Source organism: Emys orbicularis, chromosome 3 (genome assembly GCF_028017835.1).
Source record: "Emys orbicularis isolate rEmyOrb1 chromosome 3, rEmyOrb1.hap1, whole genome shotgun sequence".
Taxonomy (NCBI): Eukaryota; Metazoa; Chordata; order Testudines; family Emydidae; genus Emys; species Emys orbicularis.
In genome coordinates, this window is record NC_088685.1 from 165,611,561 (window position 1) to 165,637,787 (window position 26,227).

The 26,227-nt window shown below is 45.8% G+C and overlaps 2 protein-coding genes across 2 annotated transcripts; one reads left to right on the forward strand and one right to left on the reverse strand.

Annotated features, from left to right (window-relative positions):
* The first annotated feature begins 6,913 nt into the window (after positions 1 to 6,913).
* On the forward strand, positions 6,914 to 7,327 carry PFN3 (profilin 3). The gene has a single exon (XM_065400280.1). The coding sequence runs from the start codon at positions 6,914 to 6,916 to the stop codon at positions 7,325 to 7,327; it is 414 nt and encodes a 137-aa protein (XP_065256352.1).
* Positions 7,328 to 20,015: 12,688 nt separating this feature from the next.
* C3H1orf115 (chromosome 3 C1orf115 homolog) lies at positions 20,016 to 25,245 on the reverse strand. Its single transcript, XM_065400512.1, has 2 exons — positions 24,988 to 25,245; positions 20,016 to 20,135 (listed from the first exon to the last, which is right to left on the reverse strand). Exons 1-2 carry the CDS (start codon positions 25,243 to 25,245, stop codon positions 20,016 to 20,018), a joined length of 378 nt encoding a protein of 125 aa, XP_065256584.1.
* Between the last annotated feature and the right edge of the window lie 982 nt (positions 25,246 to 26,227).

The window sequence follows — 26,227 nt, forward strand, 5'->3', positions numbered from 1 at the left end:
TGGAAATCGCCGTCTAAAGCCCGTCGCCTCCCCCCTCCCATACACCCCGACGGTTAGGGGGGATGCAGAGCACTCTAATTCCCATTGCAATGTGGAGACGGGCCTGCAGCGAATCCCTCATCAGGGGAAGGAACCTGGGTCTGGGTCTCCTTGACAACGGTGTAAAGCCGCGAACCACTCCAGGGAAGTCAGTGGATTTCTAGGGCGGTGAAAGCCTGGGCGATGAGACTGAAGGCATGTCTACACTATAGACTTAAGTCTATTTATGTAATTACTGCGGTGGCTGATATCCACACAATCCTCCTTCTGTTGGAGGTGCGTGTCCTCACCAGGAGTGCTTCCACAGACTAAAGAGGGGCAGTGTGGGGGACTGAGAGGTCAGCTCCCCTCTGGGAGCCTACTTGCCCCCACCCCCAGGGTCTTGGCTCCCCGCTCCAGGCTAGGAACAGGAGGGCAGCCTCCCCAGCTTCATGGCCACCTGAGTGGGGAGCCTCCAGGCAGCAGCCAGGTTGGGAGCAGGGAGCCAGGGTTTCTTGTCAATTTCATAGCTCCAGCATGAAGCTGTGAAATAGACAAGACAGCCAACTGTGGATGTAAGTAAAACAGACACTGCTGCCCCCTAACTACATTGACATAAACCCTACTTCTCTCATGGAGGTGGAGTTATTGTGTCAGTGTAGCAGGGCACTTACATGGGTGGGACAAGGCTCTAGTGTGTACACTGACATAATTAGGTCGACATAAGCTGCCTTAGGAGGACCTAATTGTGTAGTGCAAACCAGGCCTCACAACTTGCTGGTAGAGCCATGCAGAGGTTCTCCCAGTTGGGATATCTAACATTAAACTCTCTGTTGATACTTTGTTCCCTTAGCCAGGAAAAAAAAGCTACAATTCTTGAAAGCGCAGTTAGGTTCTGGCATAGTTATGTATTTGCAACATGACTGATCATAGTCAGCCCACACCAGTTACTGTAAAATATCTCTACTATTGTGTAACACTCTTCACTGAGAGACCAATACCACTTGATAGTTGATTTCTCTATAAAGTTTCCCTGAGTCATTAATTTCTCACTCCAAAATTGGACATGACAAATTTCCAACCAGCATCATACCGAGCTTACATATAGAAGCAAAGGCAAAACCTAACCTAAACTTCATTTTCCCAATACTAATTTCTCCCTACTGTTACTCACACCTTCTTGTCAACTGTCTGTAATGGGCCACTCTCTTACCACTTCAAAAGTTATTTTTCCTCCCTTGGTATCCTGCTGTTAATTGATTTATCTCATTTGATTGACTTTGGTAAAGCAACCCTCATCCTTTCATTTATTTATACCTGCTCCTGTATTTTTCACTTCATGCATCTGATGAAGTGGGTTCTAGCCCACAAAAGCTTATGCCCAAATAAATTTGTTAGTCTCTAAGGTGCCACAAGGACTCCTCGTTGTTTTTGTCCTTCTTTGGGCACTCCACAGCCCATGTAACTCATGACTTGGCCCTATGCCCGTCTCCAAAAGCAGGACCAGAGGGAGCGACAACAGATCACTGTCAGACTGCAACTCCAAACTTTTCAGCATTGATACACAAATCAGTTATGGGGAAGGATTTGTGCCTCTATTTCCAGGGCAGATTAAGGTTAACTGGCTCATGGTTCCATTGAAATGTTGGGATCCCCAGAGCCACTTCTTCCCAACTCTCCTCCTTTATCACTTTCCCAACCACATTCTCTCTACTTGCTGCATACTACATCTAGGCAGCAGCAAAGACAAATTCTATAAACATGCTATTTTGCCTACTGCTAAAGTCTGGCATTTTACCTGCTGATACCATGTCCTCAGTGGTCAGGAAACTGTTGACCACCACTGGGTTCAGTTCCTCAAGGCAAGGTGTTCAGCATGTTGACTCAGTTATGTGATCGAGTTTCTTACACCCTTGACAGGGTATTAAAAAATGGGTGCCTAATGTTAGGCTCCTAAATCCTTTTTAGGTGCTTAAATCAATTGTCTGGTTTCCTAAAGTGCTGCACACCCAGCAGCTTTTATTGAAGTCCTAGCCTGAAACACATTCCCTACCAGGAATTCTTCCTGCCATACATGCATCCACATTTTTTTCTCACCTCACAGAGGAGTTCAACACCTGTACCATCCGAAAATAAGAGAGAAAGAGGAAAGGTGCCAGAACTGAAGATTGTATAGCCACTGCCGATGTTCTCAATAATCAGAAACGATATTTTATAGAAATAAAATGAGAATTATCTTTGCTTCCACCATTGCTTTACAAAGTTGATACTCTTTACATGTAGTTTTCAAGGGTGATCAAATATACCATGGTGGATGGACAGGATGTTAGAACTGGTTTGGATTAGGGAGACACTGCTATAAAAGACCTGAGAGTGCTCCCATGCAGGCTGTGTACCTATTGGGTTCCGGGAAGTGGGTGGGCGGAAGCCCGCCCACTGCTAAAGGATCCCCCCCCCCCCAGCCTAAGGGGAGGATCTACAGGACCTGGAAACCAACTGATTTCAGGGGACAACTAATGAAATAACAGGGACAGGAGTGTGGTCACAGGGTCAGAAGAAGGGAACCAGATGGGGACACCGAGCAGAGAACCCCGGACAGCGCCCACTGCTCCTCGAAGGCGTCAAGGGAGTCAGTGGACGCCGCCCAGAGGAACTCTGCCCGGATGCGTGAATGGACGGAGGATCAGAAAGAGGCCCCACAGTCACAGGAGACTCCATTGGCCAACCTCCTCTCCCTGGTTTTATAGATGGCATTTTAGCCAGGGCCAAGAGGAAGTTGACCAGGAGGTTCCGTGACTTTGTGGGGCCACGGATAGGGAGTGCGTAAATGAGAAGGTGAGGGGAAAAGTGCAGCCAGAAACGCAACATAATATTGGTGAGGAGTCAGTGTAGGGGCTGCAACCTGGCGCACTCCAAGTAAACGTGAGCCAGGGTCTCCCTCACGCCGCAGAAGAGGCAGGTGTCCCGGGACGGGGGTGAACCGCGCCAAGTACACGCCCGTGCTCACGGCCCCATGAAGGAGCCGCCAGCTGATATCCCCGGCGGGCCTCGGGACCAGGGTGGAATATAGGCTGGCCCACCGGGGCTTCTCACCCTATGCAGGCTGTGTAGTGGGGTGGTTACCCGCTCCAGCCCTGACAGGGTAGAAGCCAGCCCTGGGAGAGGGCTAGGGACTAGGAGAAAAAGCCCAAGCTGATTGGGGAAGGAGCTACACCTGGGCCACGCCCCAATCAGGGCAGCTGGGCCTTATCTGAAGGTCAGGGCAGCCAGAAGCCAAGTAGTCTCTCCTCTAGCTGTGGAGGGAGACTGGCCTGGCTGCAGGGGAATAAGAGGGTACCTGGGAGTGAGGCAGGGCCGGGGAAGAGCCAGAGGAGCAGGGGAGTTCCAGTCTGGTGACTTCCCAGGCCCATAGAGGTACTGGCTGGTAAAAGAAGGCGGCAGGTCAAACCCCCTTGCCTGTGATGAGTGGCTTTTATACTGCAGTCTGCCCCAGTGAGTGGGCTAGGTGAGGACTGGCAGTAGCCCAGACTGAGGCAAGGTGGGGGTAATGGGTGGGGGTTCCCCAGGGAAGGGAGACCCACAGAGATTGTTGGGGTATTGCCAGGGGGAAGCACCTCAGAGAAAATGGGCACTGGGGTCCGGTGGGGACATGGGGCCCAGTTGTGGCAGATCATTGGCTTGCAGTAGGTGCTCCGGGCTGGAAATTGAGCTAATTCCCTGAGAGACCAGCAAGAGGCACCGCAGGGGTGAGTCCACGTGCTTACAGCTGGCACTGATGGTAGCATGCTGAGGGAGCCAAGAAAGCTGGATTGATCTAGACAGGGCACTTGCTGTGAAGGAGGTCACGTAATCACCATAAGATGTTTATTTTACTGTTTCAGAGGCTAGGAGAAGTCTGTTCATATTAGCTAGAGATAGTATCTGTATATTAAGAGATGGGCCTGAACTATTAAGTATGTGGATGTTTTGCTCAACCCATTATATACATAGAGGCCAGCTACACAGTTGAGATCCAGATCCAAAGTCCAGAAATTATCAGATTTGGGGGGTTTGGTTTATGCCAATGGTTCCCAAACTGGGGTTTGCAAAATGTATCGGGGGTTCTCAGAAAAAAAATTCTGTAATGGTGGACAGAGCCATCCCTAGGGACCCCAGGTGCCGGGGCCAGCAGCCCGATCCCCGTGACCATAACTTCCTGGCAGAACAGGTTTAAGCTTTGTTGTAGTCATGTGTTGTTTGCCTGGACAGCTCAAGACTCAAATGCTTGTGGGAGAAAATATTTGAGTTGGCTTCTTAAATACCTTCATGCTGGTTCGTACTCCTTGATGAAACATGTAGGAGGCTTAATCGAAGTGATATGAGCTACAAAAGTGAAATCTTGGAAGTGTTGCTGTTTTCATAATGTAATAAAATGAATAATGTAATAATAAATAGTGTGTAATAAGCATGTCATAAAAAACCAAATTATTTCCAAGATCACTGCTGCTATAATTTATGCTCAGGTAAGGGATAAAATCCCTGGAAATATTCATTTTTAGGAGTGGGTTCACGAGATTTGATATTTTCATGAAAGGGGTTTGTGAGTTGTTAAATTTTGAGAACCACTGGTTTAGGCCCATTTCTACTTTAAATACCTCTTTCAGCCATGCCAAGTTAATACTGATGAGTTTTTGCCCAAGATCCAGCATCAGTTTCCCTGCACACCACACAACTGACGGGTGAGGCACAGAATAGAGAATACTTCGGCTGCAAAGTGTAAGTAAACGTTGGCTGCACAGTCTGTTTCCTTCAACACTCCAGAGCAAGAGATGGTATCACTAGACTAGGACTTTGGAAGAGGGCAAGAAAGGCCTAGCAGGTGGTTGGATGGCTTTGCCTCCTAGAGGAATTCTCCACTTTCCACTTCAGAAGAAACATGGACTCTCCAGGGGCAGAATCTGATCCAATATTCACTGAAAGAATTGTTTCAGAGTAGCAGCCGTGTTAGTCTGTATCCGCAAAAAGAACAGGAGTACTTGTGGCACCTTAGAGACTAACAAATTTATTTGAGCATAAGCTTTCGTGGGCTAAAACCTGTAATTTTTAACACCTTCAACTACAGTACTGGGACTTCTGCATTTTCATCTTGTTTTTTCATGTTTATACATCGATCTGCATTTTCCTTTTCACTCTTCCACCACCAAGCCCTGTGATACACAATATAGAGGGGGGAGGGATAGCTCAGTGGTTTGAGCATTGGCCTGCTAAACCCAGGGTTGTGAGTTCAATTCTTGAGGGGGCCATTGGGGGATCTGGGGCAAAATCAGTACTTGGTCCTGCTAGTGAAGGCAGGGGGCTGGACTCGATGACCTTTCAAGGTCCCTTCCAGTTTTAGGAGATGGGATATCTCCATTAATTATAATTATAGAGCAGTTTTCATGTTCTTTGGGGACTGTAATAAAAAACTGAAGTTCATATGAATGATCCTGTGATGGGTTGGATCACAGAAACCCTCTTGGGAGCTGCCACCCGATGTGCCAAGACTACTTCTATCCCTGTTTTTCCTGCCAGCTCAGGACTCCAGCACCCTGTCTTGCTGAGCCAGACACTCCCGTCTGCTCCAACAAAGACCCAGGGTCTGAATTACTTGCCCCAAAGCTGCAAAACTCATAAATTCTTCGCCCTCTATAACACTGATAGAGAAATATGCAGTTGTTTGCTCCCCCGGGTATTAATACATACTCGGAGTTAATTAATAAGTAAAAAGTGATTTTATTAAATACAGAAAGTAGGATTTAAGTGGTTCCAAGTAGTAACAAACAGAACAAAGTCACCAAGCAAAATAAAATAAAATGCGCAAATTATGTCTAATCAAACACTGAATACAGATAAGATCCTCACCAGTTCCAGAATGCTCCCTTTTACAGACTAATCTTCTTTTAGCCTGGGTCCAGTAATCACTCACACCCCTTTGTTCTAGTTTCTTCCAAGTATCCTGGGGGGGTGAGGAGGCTCTCTCTTTAGCCAGCTAAAGACAAAATGGAGGGGTCTCCCATGGGTTTAAATAGACTTTCGCTTGTGGGTGGAGACCCCCCTCCTCACTCCTATGCAAAGTCCAGCTCCAAGATGGAGTTCTGGAGTCACATGTCCATGCATGACTCACAGTCTTTACAGGCAGAAGCCATTGTCCACATGGTATCTTGTATGTCTCCAGGAAGACTTCTTATGTGGATTGGAGCATTCCAAGATGCATTGTTCCCCAAGTGCTTCCTGATTAGGTACTTAACCTTGCGAATTCCTTCCTAAAGAAACTGACCAAATGCCTCACAAAGCTTACTTAGAAATCAAGCAAGTATACGGCCAATATTCTTAACCTCAAGTACAAAATGATATGTGTACAAATAGGATGAATAGATATAGTAGACCATAACCTTTACAGAAATATGTTACATGGCACAGGCAGTACAAAACATATTCCAGTTATGTCATATTCCCATAAAGCCTTATGGGAGGTACCGTCACAGACCCCTCCTGGCAGTAGGAAGTAGAAGGGCCAACATCTTGTACATTTCTTGGGAATAAAGGATACTTTTACTTTAAGAGAGAGATGACATCATAATGGCCTACAGGTTGTGATGCTAGATGCTTTTGACATCACAAAGAAACTCTTAGCAACTGTTTAAGCATACACATGACCAGTTCATGATGGGAATAGATCTCCCTTGATTGGCAAAGCAAGAGCAGTGTCTGCTGAACCCTCTTGATTCCTCAGCTTGAACACTTCAGAGTCCTCAGCTCAAACATCAAAATCTCCAGGATTAGCTTGAAAGCCCCCAGTCCTGAAGCTCAGAAGGCAAGCAAAGAGGTAACAAGTTGGCTGAGAGCATTTCAGAAGCATTCTGATAACCGAAGCAGGATGGGTGACTGGAAAAGCTACATCAACACCATTCTAAAAGATAAGAACATTGAAGATGTAGCTATCGTGGGGCACAATGACAACAAATCAGTGTGGGCTTCCAAGCCAGGGGGTCTACTGGCTGCTATCTCACCTCAGGAAGTGGGGGTGATCATAGGCCATGACAGGAAGGGGTTCCTGCAGACTGGTATCACCATAGCTGGCAAGAAGTGCAGTGTGATCCGCGACTACTTGCTTGTGGAAAAAGATGCTGTGATGGACACCAGAACCAAGGAGGGTGACAACAAGTCCATCTGTATTGGCAAGACTCCCAGAGCCCTGATCTTCCTCATGGGCAAAAACGGAGTCCATGGAGGATCCCTCAACAAGAAGGTGCATGAGATGATTGCTAGCATGAAAACCCAGAGTAGCTAGAGCAAAGGACACAGATACTGCCTTCCTGGAGGGCCCATGGAAAATGACCTTACCCTTGCTTTAAAAGAAAGGAAACAAATTCCTGATTTCACTTAACTGTCTCTTTGTCAGTTTCCTTCAGGTGGGATGGAGTGGAGTGGAGGAACTTGCTATTATACTAGCAACCTGCCTGCCCATCTCTTGAGGGGGTGTTGAACACGATTGTTACCCTTACTGACCCCAGTCCCACCGGTCTGTCTCCAAGCCATCTTATGTGGTACCCTGACCGTTTCCCACTCTCTCAGTTCTCTGTTAGCAATAGCTTTGAGAAAAGGGGGATGTGGTCTCTTTTACTGGCTAGTCCGTGATTGTTGCTCTTTGAGGTTGTTACATCCTGCCCTTCTGCTATTGGTAATTGGAAAGCTCCTTGCTTCTACAAACAGTCATAAAGACTAAGGAATAGCAGGGTTATTTCGGACAGTCAATTTCTGTTTTGTTTTGGATAATGTTCCATTAGGCAATTACTAACATGAACTATTCATTTTCTTTCATATTATGGCATTTTATTAGCCAAAGCTCTGTATCATTTTCCATTAGAGGGTTTATTAAAGGCAGAATGTAGCTAGTCCAATTAGTATTGGAACCCTGAAGGGTTGGGTGTCACAAGCTGCACCTCCGCTATGTGTGCTGTGTACATGATAAAGCCACAGTTTGACCAAAGGTATCACTGGAACTAGCCCAGCTAACTTGGGAGGCTAACTATTGATCATCCAGAGTTGGGCTATTATGGCAGCCTCATGCTGTCAAACCTATTGACTGACCTGAATTCTGGGTGTGGAACCGCCCCCATTAATCTTTCACCTGTTCACTTCCATCACTGCACATTTTACAGTAACTTTGGAAGGGAAGCAAGTTTTTTTTTTTAACTGATTTTTTTTAAGCCACCCATACTTTTTGGTGAAGATGGGGCCGGTTCCTTCCCCATTCAACCCTTTCTTTCCCATGAGAAGTACCCTCTTACCTCTTTGCATCAGCTGGTCTCGGTTCCGTGACTCCTTCACACTCCACTAGCATTGCCTCCACAAGAGAAGGCCATGTTGTCATGAATGCTGCAGCACTTCCTCTTCCTTGCAGGAGATGCCGCATACGGGGGGACGGGGGGAGGGTGTCTAACCAGGACAGTGCAAATAGAAAAGAGAAGAACGCTTTCTCCTTCTTCACAACACAGCAGCCAGCAAGAAGAAGAACTGGGTGATGTTGGGCTGGGAGAATAAAGAAGAGCAAAGGAGAGGCACCTTCTCCCCAGATTTATCCCCTTTGGACATTATGTCCCACATTTTTTTTTCTCCTGAAAGGCTGGTAGATATATGCTCTAGCCAGACTAGGTACTGCACTGCCAGGGTATTGAACGGGAACCAACTTCTGCTCTCACTATAACAGGTGACTGTTTGCTCTGCCCAAACACCTCAACACACAAAGACACCCCATTGTCCAGGTGATGTGCTGTGCCAGGAGATCTCAATACATTACACCAGGGCAGGGTCGGTGCAAGGAAGTTTCACGCCCTAGGCGAAACTTCCACCTTGCACCCCCCCCCCCCCAGCCCTGCGGCAGCTCCCCGCACTCCCCTCCGCCCTGAGGCGCCCCCCCGCTGCAGCTCCCCCCCTCTGCCCTGAGGCGCCCCCCCCCGCGGCAGCTCCCTCCCCCCGGGGAGCCGTGCGGCAGCTCCCCACCCCAGCTCACTTCTGCTCCGCCTCCTCCCCGAACATGCTGCCCCCGCTCTAATTCTCCTCCCCTCCCAGGCTTGCAGCACCAAACAGCTGATTGGCACTCCTGGGAGGCGGGAGAAGTGGAGCGGCGACCGTGTGCTCGGGGAAGGGGCGTAGGAACGCTGTAAAAAAAAATTGGGGGCACCGCTTTTTGGTGCCCCCAAATCTTGGCGCCCTAGGCAACCGCCTAGTTTGCCTAAATGGTAGCACCGCCCCTGCACCAGGGATCGTCAACCTTTGGCACGCGACCCATCAGGGAAATCTGCTGGTGGGCCGAGATGGTTTGTTTACCTGCAATGTCCGCAGGTTCGGCTGATGGCAGCTTCCACTGGCTGCTGTTTGCCATTCCAGGCCAATGGGGGAAGCGACATGGGCCTGGAGCTGCGATCGGCTGAACCTGCGGACGCTGCAGGTAAACAAACCGTCCCGGCCCGCCCACGGATTTCCCTGATGGGCTGCGTGCCAAAGGTTGACGATCCCTGCATTACACAATACCAAAGCACAACATTATGGCACTCCGCCCTCTATGCCAGGAAAGCTCAACTCTCCACACTACCACATCTGTCAAGGGATCCCATTACGCAATGGCACCCCACCTTCGCACCACACTCATTGTCTGATCACTCAGCTTTCCAGTCCCATTGAGCCACAAATAAATCGCTTTTGAAGAATGCACAAGGCCCCCATAGAAATAAGGCCTGAGCCAGCATCATGGCAAAAATTTGACAGGCCATTTCCTAAATACAACTGAAGTACAAAAAAAAAGTCTTCTGTGCTCCTTGATAAATATGAATTTTCTAATTGTATATGGTGCTAATATTAAGCCCATATAAAGATTAGTAGCTGTAACATACTGCTGAGAACACCCAGAACTGTGAGCACTCTGCCTCAGCAAGAGTGAGCTTTTCTGGAGATTAGACTGTGCATCAGCTCCCCTGCCACACCAGCCTGTCTTCCTCACCAGCAAACTCCTCAAGGCTCTCCCAGCCCAGACTTTGCCTAGCAGGTAACAATCAGTGAACTCCAGCCCCCAAGCTCCTTTCTCTGCTATGCACAGCCCCTACCACTGTACAAAGTTTGCTGCTCTTTTAAAGAGTCGATACATCACAGCTTTTTAATTGGAGTTAACACACCCTTCCCATCAAACACTGCACTGCACTGCACTGGTCTGCCTTTGTTTCACGGGTCAAATTGATTCCCTGGGGTTCAGTCACCTGTCTCCTATTGAGGCCCAACTCCATCTTGATTAAGGTGTTTGCTGGTGTGTTCCAATGTGTTGCTTCCTGCTGCAATTTGACAATGTAAATGTTCTCCTTCTGCAGTCTCGAATGCAAACAAATAGCCCATTGAATTTGGCCACACCTGGTTTGAAGTGTTGGCCTTTTTCCTTTGCGTTGAGGAAACATGTTTATCAACTTCCCCTGACATGCCTGGTTTAAACACCTTTTAGGCACAAATTTCAAAGCATAATATCCCTGAGTATCCATAATTCCACACACAGTATTGTCACATACATTTAACAATGATGTTGTTGTTGTTAGTTTTCAAATGATACTTCACCAGGCATATTGTGTACAAATCTGACACCCATATTTGCAGTAGCGTGCAGGGTGTGAACACAGGGGTCCCTGGGCCACAGTAGCATGCAGTCACATGAAAAACAGTATAAAGGAAACCAAACTTCTAACACATTAGCTTGGGTGCACCTTAGCAAAAGGAAGGAACACTCCATTAAAACTACAACACAGGTGCAGGCAGCAAGCGCTTCCCCCAAAAGGATAATGCTTATACCCAGCAATTAAAACAAATTAACATAAGCCCCAGACAGTATATATGATATATACACACAGGAAGACACAGTTCCTGCTCTACATTGCTGTGAGCCTAAAATGACGTTACAAGCCACTGCTTATTAAGCTTCTGCAGATCATGCATTTTTATCCTGGCCAAAAAGCTCCACAGAGAACACAGTTCTTTGTGGTTAAAATTGCCACTTGCTTCCACAAGCTCAGCTCAACAATGACCCAACATTCTGTTGTGTATTAAGTCTTCTTCACTGAGCAAATCACAAAATGCAGTCTGTGCTCTCCGACACGTCCAATCTGAAAGACACAGCAGACAGGACTGGAGATTAGGAGAGAATAATTTCGAGAGTTTGTTTGCACTTCTTGTGGCCATCACCAAAGGTGGGACTTGAATGTGGAGCAGTTTTGCTTTTAGAATTAGAATTAGAAATACAATTAGAACATGGAGGAGAACAGCCCTGGTTTATACTGCACATTTTAACAGCGTTATGCATCCAGGCAGCAGTAGCTCCTTGGTTATATACCACAGTGATAACAGCCAGTGATTTGAGCCTAGAGAGGGCACATGTCATAGCCCAGTGACTGTATACGCAGAATAAATTTAGAGAACAATCATTTCAAAGCCTAAACAGAACTGAAATCCACAGTTCCCAAAATCCTCAAGCACTGAGGTAAAAGCCCTTTTGTTTAGCTCAGCCTAGTAGAGTGTTTGTTACATTTAACTTTGACTTCCTCGGTAGCCTGGTCTGGTGAAACTACAGGAAAAATAACAAGAGCCAGGAAAACAGCAGCCTCTGCGTGATCTCCTTCCTCCTGCTGTGATGTGAGAAATCCAGTATAGAGCTGAATTAGTATTTTGCATGTCCTGAGAGAGGCGATTTGCTCATACACACAATACCACCTGAAAATACCGCTAGTAACTAACTTATCAGGCAGTTTTATGTTATTTTCAGACACACCTATGTAATCCAGGAGCCAAATACATTAATTCCCTCTGAGACTAAAAGATTTGGAACAACCTGTACAAGAACAATGGTCTGATTTAGTTACATTACAAACAGAGCTGCAGGTTTTAACTGGATTCTAATTTAATTATAGGCAGAGCAGGTTGTGCCACCTGTAGTTAAGGTAACCTGACACTTTCCATTATAAGACCATGTTTTCAGTTGCTTATAATATTGTCAAACTTTAAGAGTACAGTCTGAAATTTTCCATATCAGGTGTTTGCCTCAGGCTGTACATTTTTAGAAACTTTCTGCTAAAATCGTTCAGTTCTTTCTGAGACTGGGCTGCACCAAGTACAGAAGCCAGAGACTCAAGGTGTGGGTCCTTAGCTGCCAGGCTCCTCTGATTCTGAACACACTCACTGTGAGAGTTCACGGTTGTGAACCCTGGAAACTCTTGATGAAAAATATTGTTGGGTTCATAAGTGTTCTGGAGTAATCTGTCTTACACATATTCCTTTGATGGCCATAATTATCCAACATTACAAACTACTGCCCAGTGCACAGAGGTGTGGCCCAGTGGTTAGTGGACAAGCCTGGGAATAAGGGTTTCCTGAGTTTTGAGGCTGTCTTTCTGTAACAATACACAGTTCCTTCAGTTCTGCAAAAAACAGGAGAGGAGGGGAGACAGTGCCACAAACTCACTGACCTTCTATACCTCTCAGTCAGGGAGTCACATGGCTTTCAGGATGAATTGGTCCAGAGGAGATCAAAATTAACACACACACACACACACAAGTACTATTTTCTAAATTTCCTCTAAACATAGAACAAACAATAGATTCAAAATATCCATTTAAAAGGAGGCGAGGTGGATAAAAGCATCACGACTTCCATTTATAATCTTCAAAGAAACAAATAAGTTCAGTGAGTCATGCACTGGAACTGAACTCAATGTAATGAACATGGGGGGAAATCTCTGGTGAATAATTGGCAATGATAGAATTAAAAATAGGATCATTAATAATGAATGCCTTCTAGCAGAGAACACTTCTGCAAAGCAGCAAGATAATGGGTCTCATTCACAAGGCACTTCCTTTATGGGGAACCACTTATGCAGATTTGTAGATTTTCAGCAGGCCTTCATTTATTGTAATAAAAGTCAGCTAAATCAGTATGTGGCATCATCCATTATCCAGCAGTGTAGCAAGGTTCTAGCACCACTGAAAAGCATCTTTTTACTCTTGCCAGCAGTAAATCCTGGGCTCTGTGAATTTACCATCATCAAGCAAATACAACCTTGATTATTTTAAGCAAATATCCAATAATTGACACAGTGGCTTGTTCCCCATCTTCTATTAGTTAAATTGAAAATTCCTTCAATTTTCTGTAACCCCAATTATCCAAACATATTGAGTGTCACCCACAGAACTTGAATAATCACAGCGGAGCTGCGCATGCTCTGGGGAAGCTGATAAAGGCCTGCAGTACAGGGATAAAAGACATCTCGGCAATGATTGTAAAGACTGGCAAGATCCTCAGATGAAAGTGCAATGCGTTTTTTAAAAAATCAAGAAAAATATAATACTCCTGCCGCCTTACATTTAAAAAAATAGTGCAAAATGGCCATTGAGCTGTTGAGTTCAAACAGGTATACACATCTGAAATGCAGAGAAACATCCCACTGCAGGGGCTTGACACAGAATCTGGATTAAAAATCAGTCATGACAAATTACACTCCCTACTCTCCCTGTTCAGGTAACAGCTCTAGTATTGTTCCTGTCAGAGAGCTAATCCTTGACATAAGGCGGTACCAGAGAACAATGAGCATTGCTAACTCACACAGAACTTTGAATTCCGCCCAGCAGATGACACTAAAGGGCAATTCCCTATAGGTTAGAAGTTGTGGATTCTGCACAGTTCTCAATCCACGGACACAGCTTTCATGGAGATCCTTGCGTGTTGCTCACAAGGATCAAAGGCACAGCATGGTTCTATGTGCCGGTGTTTTCAGCCAGCTGGAGTCAGAGATCTTGATATTTGGCTTCTTAATACACAAATACACAAATGACACCTTTGGTTACCAGGGTGAGTAGTATTATGGCCCCTATGATTCAAGAAGCAGCCCTACCACCTCTCATAAGCCCAGACTAAACGCCTCTCCCCAAAAAACACAGCTTCCTACCCATGCCAGGAGGAGGAAAATTTGCGTCTACTAGGTCTTTTAAAACCTCATTAAATATACAGACTCCTCTCTGGACCTCTAGTGCTGCTTGAAGTAAAAAAAGTCTCCAAGGCAGGCCATGAAGAGGTGACTTGCGAAGCCTATAGATGTTAGCACTAAGTTTGCCTGAGGGACGGGAGGATAAAGGGTGAACAATGAATAGTGAGCAGAGGGCTAGAGAAATTAAATACAGAAAAAGTTGAAGGGAGAAAAAACAACTGTATTTTAAAGACAGCAGGACACAATCTTCCCCATTTGCACTGTGGTCTGGGCAGGCAGGCAGAGGATCTCTAACGGGTTGCGCGTTTCTTAAGTGAATGCTGCACTGTGACTAGCAAAGCTCTGTAAGTGTCTTATAAAGGTATGTGTTACTCTGTGTCGAGGCCCTTTCTGAAGCATACCACTGCAAAACATGCTGTGCAATGGAGCACTTCTCTGTAGTGGAGCAAGTTGTGCAGGTGAAACCAATAACAATCATGAGTGCTCTAACATTTCCTGTGAATCCGTGGAGAGTTATTATGGCCATTAAACTGCTCTGGCCAGAAAAGCAGTCCTCGGCCTTATTCTGTTCAATGACACAGGATTTGTAACGATCACTGAAGGCACTCAGAATAGGTAAACAAGAACTTAATTTAAAGGTGACCTACTAGAAAAGAAAAGGTGTGCTTTTGCCCATTTTTGCTTATTACATAAACTTTAAAAGGCTAAGTTTAAAAAAAAAAAATAGTAGCTTCAGGTCTTGTATACTCTGCTCCAGCTAGCAGTTCTCAAACTATGGTTGCAACCCCGTTTTAATGGGGTTGCCAGGGCTGGCCTTAGTCTTGCTGGGGCCTGGGGCTGAAGCCCCACCGCTCAGGGCCAAAGCCAAAGCCTGAGCCCCACCGCCCAGGGCTGAAGCCCTTGGGTTTCAGCTTTCGCCTCCCTGCCCAGAGCGGAGGGGCTCAGGTTTCGGTCCCCCCTCCTGGGGTCATGTAGTAATTTTTGTTGTCAGAAGGGGTCAGGGTGCAATGAAGTTTGAGAACCGCTGAGAGGATTCTATGGTGACTCTAGAACTAGTGGGATGATGATATCGCAAAAAATCAAACCCCAAGAAATTGAGAGGGGAAGGAATTTCTCTTTAACCTATTTGCCCATGCTGCAGCATTGCCAACTCTTGCAATATTTGGTGTTTTTCTTAAAACCTCAGCTCCTGGGATCATGTTATTAGACAAAGAACCTCAGCTCTCAATTGGAAAAAAAAAGTTTCTAGACCTCATGGTTGCAGAGAAATACTTGCAATTGTGACCTGAGTGCACTTTAAAGGCTCAGATACCAGAAGGCAAATAACCTAATGCAACGTTTACTAGATCTCATTATTTTTAAACCAACCTCATGATTTTGGGGGCCTTCCTTATTATTTATAAATGTTTGAGCCTGGCCATACTGCCACAGCATTTACTGTAGTATAAATGTCTAAACAGAAACTTAAAAACTCCTGACAAACACTTGGAAGACAAGATCTCTTTGTGAAAACTTCATTACCATTACCCCTTCAATAGAGGGCTGAGACAATTCCCATTCTAGTTCTCTGGTCCTCTTTGGAGACCTTCTGCAGAAACTGGAAGACTTGCCATTCCTGATATTTTAAAGGTAAAAGTCCCCCGAATGTTTAAAAAGCCACCTTTCAGGCCTCGATATATCATCATAAGAAAGCCAAAAAGAGAGGCAGCATATTGACCCCCCACCCCCTTGTAGATCCCTTTCCAAAACTCAGCTGGTCCTTTTCCTATTTCCTTTTATCACAGTCACTTCTCCACTGTGCTGGCTCCAGCTTTGGATTAATTCAGGACTAGCAAACAGCTCGGCATACCAACACCTCTCTGCTGTCTTGTTTTCGGCTTCAGAAAAAAATTCGAATCTCAGGTTAGCTAGCAGTCATGTTTGTGAAGAATCACTCATTTTTGAGGTTATTTGATGCCGAGAGTCTGCAAAGAGCCTGGAAAAATAGCTTTGAGAGATGTCAACTGCCCCATTTATTCGAGGGAGGTGTTAACTCAGATGCCAAAGCATGATAATGTAAATCAACTTTGTTTTCTAATTCATTCCTCTTGTAAGAAGGGAGAGGGAGGATCATAGATCGGTAAAATTTACTATGAGTTAAGTCTCATTTTGATGCCCCAAGTGGGTGGTCTTTGGGAATTATCACCATTCCCCACCCCCCAGTTAGAACGAGCCAAACAAAAGGAACCTAGCAGAGCACGTGGGTAGAATTAAGCCATACCAAGGGGAAGCCAAGGTCAGGGAGCTCAGACATCACACACAATCAAACTGTGAATACCTACACAATCTACTGTGAGGGGCTTCTCCTTTTGGTGATTCACATGGGCGGAACTTGTTTTATGGGCAGAGCTTGGAGCTATCCACCATTGTTTTGTTTCCAATTCAACCCTTGGATGTGTTCAACTCCTTGAGCTGTAGCATGCCCTCCGAAGTAAAACATTGTGGAAGTTGGGTAAAAAATGTGAAAACATACAATATAGACATGGCAGTCACACAACGGCACGCCTTCCAAAAACACCCACCTCTCAGGTGGAGCAATGGGTGTGGGTACAAAACAGGCACAGGAGATGGAAGAGTAAGTGAAAAAGCAGCAGAGGTACCAAAACCAAATATTCTCTGCGTGTCTGCTACATAAAGACAACTATCCTTTTCCACCATGGTCAACTTGGTCTGTTACACTGCCTGCTTCCTGAAAGGGTACAACACCACCTGTCCAAGAGGCCATGCCTATGACAAACCATTCCATACCCCCAAACATACTTTGCTCCTCCAGTAGGCCATCTCCAGTAAGCAATTGATTTGTCTTACTGGAGATGGCCTACTGTATTTAGGGAACAGCATGAAAGGCCCCTACCAACATCTAGGTATAATCAGACTGCTCTGGTGATCCTATATGCATGTGGTGTCACTTCAGAGCCCCTCCGACCTCACCACAGGACGGTGGGCATTGGTTTGTTCATGAAGTATGAACATGCTGTATCTCATTCAAACTCGTGCTGCACCGAGGCCAGAAGTTTTACAATGCTGCCTTTTCAGATTATAAACACATCAGGGCCTGATTAGCAGAGGTGCTCGGCTTGCACAGCTGACTACAGTGGGAGCCATGTGCCCCTTTGCACTCCTGAAAATTAGGCCCCATGCCACTGAACCATTTTTTCCATGTGTTGGGGGTTTGCTGACTTGGCATTTTGTACCCTGCTTTTTCACTCTGTGCTATGCTAGCACCAGGAGCTCCAGGACCTTAGACTGACTTTATGTTGAAAGGAGGAGGGAGAGGAGAGCGTTGGTTGAGAAATATAGATAAGTGACAGCAATTGTCAGCCTCAGCAAGAAATGAACTAGTTGATTTCAAGGAGGAAAAGCAGCCTTGACATGAAGCACTGACAATTTAATGGCAACAATATCAGCTGTTTATTGTCTCTCTCTCTCGATTTGTTGTTTGATTGTTGGGTTTTGGTCTATTTTAGAGGCATCATTTAGCGTGCATTTCTCTTGCCAATAAGCCTCAACCTCTCCCCCGCCCCAAGCCCAGCACTAAAAACTCGATCTCTAGCCTCACTTTGAAAATGCATTGATAGAATCATAGAATATCAGGGTTGGAAGGGACCTCAGGAGGTCATCTAGTCCAACCCCCTGCTCAAAGCAGGACCAATCCCCAACTAAATCAACAAGCCTATTCCATAAAAGCTGCACCAGCCAAAGGGAGGCCATAGTTCAGTAGACAAGAGAACACAGTTACCATCAGGCAGAGCAATTTACAAGCTAAAGTTCATATTTACCTTTGTGGAAAGTCTCTGGTGATAACAGGCTAGAGCCTGTGAGTTACCCATTAGCAAGCAGCTATTATATTATGGCATAAGAACTGCTGGCTGGGTATGAAATCAAAACTTGAGCCATACAGAATGGTTAATATTGAAATTAATTTAACTTTGCCATGTTTGCAGTTCATAGAATATCAGGGTTGGAAGGGACCTCAGGAGGTCATCTAGTCCAACCCCATGCTCAAAGCAGGACCAATCCCCAGACAGATTTTTACCCCAGTTCCCTAAATGGGCCCCTCAAGGATTGAACTCACAACCCTGGGTTTAACAGGCCAATGCTCAAACCACTGAGCTATCCCTCCCCCCAATATATATATAATAGCGGGAGGGAGGGAGAGAGATCTCTCTCTCTCTCTCTCTCTCTCTCTCTCTCTCTCTCTCTCTCCCGCTATTTCCTCCCCCACCCAAAGAATCATTAATTTCTCAGAAGGAAGCAAATGCAGAGCTGTAAAAAAAAAAAAAAGGGGGGGGGGTGAGATTAATCCAAACACATTTGGTGGCTTGTGTGAAGTGAGGATTGTGGGTCTGAGTGCAGCTCTGAGTGGACAAGAGTTCACATTGCAAAAAACACCATCACAACAGCTACCCACTGGCAGCCTTGTTGGAAGTTTGAGCGGACACATCAAGGACAATATGGTCCTCCACCACTTACCTATCATCTCTCATCCGTAGTGATGGTTTCTCCAGGGCAGGGCGGAGGCCTGTTAATAGGCAATGTGGGGAAGCTTGCACTGCAGCTGCCTATGCTGTACTTGTTTTGTGAATAAAAAACTTCCTTTCATTTGTGCACTTAAAAATAACATTCACAAAAGCAAAGGGAGCATTTTTATTTTTATTTACAGTTCTTCATTTTTCTGATCACCATTCAGAGAAACACAATCTGGCTTCTTAAGCGAGGCAATTCCAGTTCATTCATAGTAAGGCAAAGAGAACACGCCAACAAGATTTAGTTAAAAGAATAGCAGAAAAGCACAACTTAGAACTCCAAATATTGGTAAGGAAAATGCTTGATCTCATGTCAATAACAGTTCAGATATGTTTCCCTCAAAGTGTGATGTTAGGAGATCTCCATCCAAATTTCTTAGCCCAGCCATCTGAAAGTTTCATTTTGATATGGCATCGCCACAACTTTCACAAAATGAAATGAATACAGAGTTAGTAGAATTCTATGGGCCTCAGATGTGCCTGGGAGTGTTTTTTCCAGAGTCTTGCGATATTTGGTATTTTTCTTAAAGCCCCAGCTCCCAGTGTCAAGTGATTACACAAGATTCTCAGCTTTCATTTTTTTTAAAGTAATTTTCTAGCCCTCACAATTGCAGAGAAAAGCTTGGCAACATAATTAGAGGGAACCCTAAAGGCTCAAAAATCAGAAAGCAAACTAGATATATATATTTTTTTCTTAAAATCTTGTGATTTTTAAGCAAATCTCGTGATTTTGCAGGGCCCAAGGCATGATTTCTCAATGTCTAGAATTGGCAATACTGAGGTAGTAAAGCCTACCATGTCTCAGACCTGAGACATATAGTATCTGAACATATTGATTGTAGCTGTCACTAACAAAGCATTAAAATACACAAGCAAATCAAAGGCTGTGAGGCTACCTTTTCCTGATACCTTTACTATCTCCATTTCCTTACATTATTTTGACTTTTCCTCCTCATAACCAGCATCAAATCTCCACTACTTCTCGCGCCTTATTCCCCTTCCTGTTTTTCCACTCATACCTCTCTCCCTCTTCTACTTGCTTTCCCTTCCCCTTTGCTCCTTTTCACACATAGCATCAGGCTTGAGTAAATTAATTCATTTAGAATTACAAACTTTGGCTCAATTAATCTACGATTATTTCCTTGGGCTTGCACATTCTTTCACTGGATCTGATTTTAATAGCTGAAAAGCACTTAAGATGTTTGCATGAAAGGCACTGGAGAAATGCGATTGTTCCAGAATAGAATACTCTGTCACGTCAGCATCTTCATTTGTTGTTGTTGTTGAAAAGAATTTTCAGATGCAGGTCACAGCAGCAGATCTAATGCTAGGAAAGTACAAATCACCGTACTCCTCTATGAAAGCTCATTTTTTCTTCCTTTATGAGACAGGCAGAGCCACTCTAGCGGACCAAGGAGGCTACTGATGCTGCTACTCCAAAGGGTGCTGCATATGCAGTTGCTAATCCTTGCAGGCCAATCACGAAGTAGCGACATCCTTTCTGGAGAGCTTTGCCAACATTCTATTTTTAGAGAAGAAGGGGGCGGGAGAGAGAGAGAGCAGAAAATAACATCAAATTAAACAGTTTGGGGAGCTCAAATAAAGGGCAGCCATTTTATATGTCCTTCCACAACCTCAGAATATGAACAGACCCACCATCTTCTTAGGGCTTGTCCACAGGGGAAAGTTTTACCTGTCAGACCAGCATAATTCAACTGATATAGTTATACCCGTATAAATTGCCATGTGGACACTCTTATGTTGCAGCAATAATGGCTTTTTTTTTTTCTTTAACACCCTCCAAAGTAACATAAACTAAACTGAAAAAAGGCATCGTTCGATAAGAGAGTTGAAACAGGATTATATCAGTGTAACTATATAGGTTTAAGCTCACGCCTTAGCTTATACCAGTAGAGCTTTCCCAAGCAGACAAGCCTTAAGTGTGTTATAAAGACTATTAGATTGCTTGCTTTTAAGAAGGACACTAGCTGGTTAAAATTGGGGTGAACGTTTAATGAAAATGTACACAAACATTTCAACTCTTTTTGTCAACATTTCAAATTTTGACCATCTCTGTTTCAATATATATCTATTAAAAACTCACACATTTGTTTACAGCATTGCAGGAAACCCAAGATAGATTATTCAAATTGAAAATATTAATCTAATTTTCCTTTCAGTCTTGATATTATTTACTTACATTTGGCGTTTCTCATGATTGGACAGTTAAACAGTCTGGGCCAGTGCTTTTTTGTTTATAGTTAGCTTCTAGTCAAATTTACTTTCAGGCCCTCAGGGACTAGCACAAGACTGCAATGTTTGCATTGCACACGCTACAGGTGAATGTTTATCTGTTTAAAACAAAATCGGTGGAATCCAATCCATTTCTATTATAGAAATAGTTTTCCCTAAAATTGAATTACAGCACCTGAAAGACCAGATGAGATCAGACAATGTCCCTTGATGGGCCAAACTCTGCAGTCCTCACTCCCATGAAACCCTATACAAGTTTTAATAGCGTTAGGGTGGCCAGATTGAGAGGCAGTAGACCAGTGGGTAGGGCAGCAGATTGGAAGGCAGGAGACCTGGGTTCTTTTCCCAGCTCAGCCATGGATCTGCTGTATGACACTGCGCAAGTTACTGCTCCTCTGTTTCCTTCCTGTCTTTTGTGTGCCTTGTCTACAGTTAAGAGTTTTGCCAGTTTAACTACATGGGTATCATTAAACAAGCCAAACCTTTCCCCTGTAGATGCAGTTATTGGTATAAAAGTGCTTATGCCCATTCCCAGAACTGCCATAAGATACACTGGGATAAAAACTTTTATATACCACTACTACTACTGTGTCTATACTAGGGCTTTTACTGACATAGCTGTGTCTGCAAAAAAAAAAAAAAAAGACACCCCTAACCAATATAATTATGCTGGTAAACTTTTATGTGTAAACTAAGGCTTAGTCTACACTAGAGAATTAGGTCAGTGTAACTACATCACTCAGGGGTATGAAAAATCAACACCTGGTCCCCTGACACAGTTAAACCGAGCTCATCCCCCGGATAGACAGCACTAGGTCAATAGGAGAACCTAGCTACGGCCTCTAGGGGACCGATATGAGACCCCTCCCGTCAGCATAGGTAGAGTCCTCACTGAAGAGCTATAGTGGTGCAGCCGCGCCACAGTCGCATTTTAAGTGTAGACAAGCCCTAAACCTTAGACCAGGGATGGGCAACTGGCCGCCACTTCCACATCATTTATTTGACTCGCTCATAGGTGGCCGGTGAAAATATTTTTTTGTGGGGGAAATGGAGGAGGCTGAGCTGGGGTATGGCCATGGCTGACCCAGTTAGCACCCCCCAGACCCAAATCTGAGCACCAAGCACAGATTAAATGGACAACATTGATTTACCAAAATTATTCAAGAGGAATGTTACTTTCGGAATAGGAGTGATTTTTGACCTAAATGATGATAGTTACCAAAGTAAAAAATTGTTACTTTTCCCCCTTAAAATTTGTGTGCAACTTTCAGGGACACCTTGACTCTAAACTGATCATTTTATAGATATATGGAATCTTATTATACTATTTTTGTTGCTGCTGGAAAAGAAAAAAATCCACCCCCTAATACTTGTAGTTAATTAGAACGATGTCAAAATAAGAACGCTAGAGAAATGCAGCACAAAGAAATGTAAAGTATCCCTCACATGGATTAGCTTAGTGCCATTTCCAGACTGAAATGACAGATTTTCTATTCTTTGATCTAAGTGAGAGTCAGTTTCATTCCTTCTCTAATGGGACTGGTTTCTTCCGAACAACAAAGAAAGTCAGCAGGCTGCTTCCTCAGATTTAACTAATGAATTGTCTTTCAAGCAAACATTTCTCTTTCCTATGAATGGCAGCAATGTATTTCTAGAAAGCCTCAAAATATCTGCGTGAGAGATATTTAGGGATGTTTTTAAGTTAGTTTTAAGTGTGATTTTACATACCTAGGAGATCTGTTGGACAGTTACTATTAGTTACTATAATGATCTGAGAACTCACCACTTTAGCACAAGTTTACTTTTAAGTGCAAAGGCAGAGTTGCAGCCATAGGATATTAAGTGTATTGTTTTAGCAGTCTGTGATTCACCTCCTAAGGACAATGGAGGTTAGTGCCTTTAAGACTTACACTTACAACTTTCTGATGTTACAATAAGAAGTTTGAGGAAATAATTGTCAGTTACTTCCCTTACCCTCTCCCTGAGATCCATGCAGGATTGTTCACTACATGGTTTTGTGGTCAAGGCACAGGACTAGGTGTCAGGGCACCCGGAGTCTACTCCCAACTCTGCCACTTATTTCTGGTGTAACCTTGAGCAAGTCACTTCATTTCTCCATCTGTAAAATGGGGTAACAACTCACAGGAGTGCAGTGAGGTGTAATGTTCCAGAAATTCTTGGCAACCCTCTAAAAAAGGGTCTCCTACTGCTGCACTTCTAAGTGACTTCTAGTGCTTGCTGTAGTCTAATTTTCCCCTCTTGCTCATCTATCTATGTACTATAAGGCTCCCATCAGCACAATGTCCGAACCCTTCACATACATCAATCAATCCTTACAGCACCTTTGTACAGTAGGGAAGTATTGCCCTATTTTACAGATGGGGAAATGAGACAGAGAGAGACAATGTGACTTTCCCAAGGCCACACAGGAAGTCTGTGGTAGAGCAAGGAAGTGAAGGCAGATCTCCCCATCATCCTTCACCACACAACCATTCCTCCTCTAGTTTTATTTCCCGAAACCAGCAGTGACCTCCCTGGCAGGGCAGTTATACTTGCATTTGCATTTAGGGTTTGTCTGGTGTATTCATTCCTTTTTTTTAGCACCATCTCTCAGTTTGCATTCCCTTTTCCTCGGATTTTTTAATACAATTTTTGTGACATTTCAGTTAATTTTCCTTTGTCCCTCTGATTAACAGAGGAGTCTGAGTGACAGAAGAGGAGCCTGGCTCTTCACCATTAAAGGAGGGGGCAACAGGGGAAGACTGTGAGCTTTGAAATCTGCATCTCCGGTGTCAGGCTACAAACAGGGAGTTGCTGTCACATTTAGCGACACTGGAGCATGACAGATCCTGCAGTAAATTCTTTCTTTGAAGCAGCATTGCACAGCGGGGAGGGTGCAGAGAAGAAAGTTGAAGGGATAGAAGAGTGCTGTATTCAGAGTAGCAGCCGTGTTAGTCTGTATCCGCAAAAAGAACAGGAGTACTTGTGGCACCTTAGAGACTAACAAATTTATTAGAGCATAAGCTTTCGTGGGCTACAACCCACTTCTCCACTCTCTAACACATAGAGGAGGAAGCTGTCCTGCCCCACTAATAGGTCTCAGCACAAGCATCACTGCCACAGATAGAGCAGAAAAATCAGGGCCATGTCTTACTGCGCACATTAAAAACGGGACTTGGAAGGGAGGAAAGTGGGATGGGGAGACAGAATGTTTAGGTTCTAGTCCAGGCTCTGCTACGATTCTCTGTGTGACCTTGTGTGAATGGCAACCTGCACTTGCCTCTGTTTACCTGTTAGTGACATGGGGACTGACACACCCCACAAGAATGAGGCGAGGTTGCATTCAGTAATGTTTGCAGAACCGCACACGGAAAGGTGCGGGAGAAATGCAAAGGATTCATAGTGCTTAAAGTTTCAAGTGCAGTTTCTGGAGCATAAATGAAAGTCAAGTCCTGAAACGGATATTAGGTGGGGAACCACCCCCATTAGCCCAGTCCGCGCCACCAGCAGAGCCCTTTGCTAAGAGGAGCCCGGAGGAAAGGCAGATGATGCATTTAAAACAGAGTTAAAACCGCGGAGCGTCCACCAAGCTAAACACACCGACCCCGCCTGGCTGGGGAGAGCGCGGGGTCCACGGTCCGGGCTGGTCAGTGTCAGACGCGGGGCCTCTGGCACGATTGGCGCGAGCTATTAACCCCTTCCTAGCTCGCCCTCCGCCCAGCGCCCCTCCCCCAGGAAGGCGCCCAGCGCCTGGCCAGGCAGCAGAGCCCGAGCCCGGCGGTGCTCAGCACCCAGGGCCGTGGAGCGCCCCGGAGCCGGCTGGGCTGGGTTTGCTCTGTGCGCGCTGATCGCTAGCCCGCGGCTCGCCCCAGGGGCTAGGGGCTGACTGCAGCCTCCGGCCAGCTCCGAGCACTCGGAGTCTGGGGCCACCCAGCAGCCGCGTGCCAAGGCCCGGCCCAGCCCAGCGCCGGCAGGGGCAGGCCCGGGACTCCCAAGCGAAGCAGCGTGGGGCCGTGTGGTCCCGGGAGCCGCCCCGGGCGCGGCGTTTGTTAGCGGCTCCCCCCGAGCCCGGCGGAGCTCGATCCGGGGGCAGCGCCAGGACTGGGCAGCGGGCTCCTTACCTTGCTGTACTTCCTCAGCTTCCTCTTGCACTTGCTCCTGCCTGCCGAGCCCTCCTGCCGCAGCGGCTCGTAGTTGTCCGGGAGGAAGGCGAAGTGCACTTTCTTGGAGCGGCAGGTCTCCTCTGCCTGGCTCCCCGGGGCTCCCAGGCTCTCCTCCTCCTGCTGTTGACTCTCCAGGATGGAGATCTTGTCCTCACCAGGCCCCGAGGGGGAGAATTTGGCTTTCACCCTCCCACCCAGCCTGGCCCCCACAGTCATGGTGCCGAAACTCGCTCCCGGGGTGGGACGGCTGGCTAGAGTCAGGCTAGCTGCACCTTTGATCCCTTCCTGCTTCCCAGGCACAGGACGGGACTTTCCAGTGGCTTGGCAAGGGAGAGCAACAGGTGGAGCTAAAGCGAAACATATTTACATCCCAGACTGGCTTAGAACCTCCCCTGCCCAGCCCTGAGTCCAGCAGAGACAGGCAAGTCACAGCAGCCTTGGTGCCATCCTCCTGCAGGGGGCTTGGGCTTTGATCTCTGCCCCTCCTTGGCCTGGTAGAAATTAGAGCTAAGCAGGGTTTTGGTGAGTGTTTGACATACTGAAAGTATTGGGGAGTGTAGAAAGCTTCCTGGTTACCCCCAGCTTTCTAAACCCATTGGAAGTGCTAGGGCCCTTGGCAGGGGGCATGCTTCCGCCCCTTAGGATTGAAGGAGACACTAGCAGCCATGCCCACATCTGGCTTTTCTAAAACAACGTCAGCCCTGCCCTTCAAACACTGGTCAAGGCTGGTCTAAAGTTTTCCATAGTTTTCTGCAAGCCACCAGACTCAACTGGGCTTTGCTTCCGGCCCTGTGCAGAGAACACAATCTCTAGCAGCTCTGATAGGCAAGGTGGCCTGCAGTTATTAGGAACCAATATGCAGTGTTAAGGACTGATGAAGCCTGAAGGCCTCTACCTTGTGGTGAGAGTAACAGAGCACAGATCAAAGGCTGTTCCTGATGTCACAATTATGAATGAATTGATTCTTGGAGGCCTGCATGTGCAGAAGACATCCCTGTAATTCCCCAGAGCTGCCTGCCTTAAAACTATCAATTTGAATGTCAGCCAAAGTGTTGATGTTCTTATCTCTCCCCCCCACCCTTCATTTATTAGAAAACTCCAGTGGCTGCAGCCCTCTCGGCTAAGGAACCACTGTGGGGGGGGGGGGGGGGGTTTAAAGAGGATTTGAAACCTTTAACTTGATAACACAGATGACAAG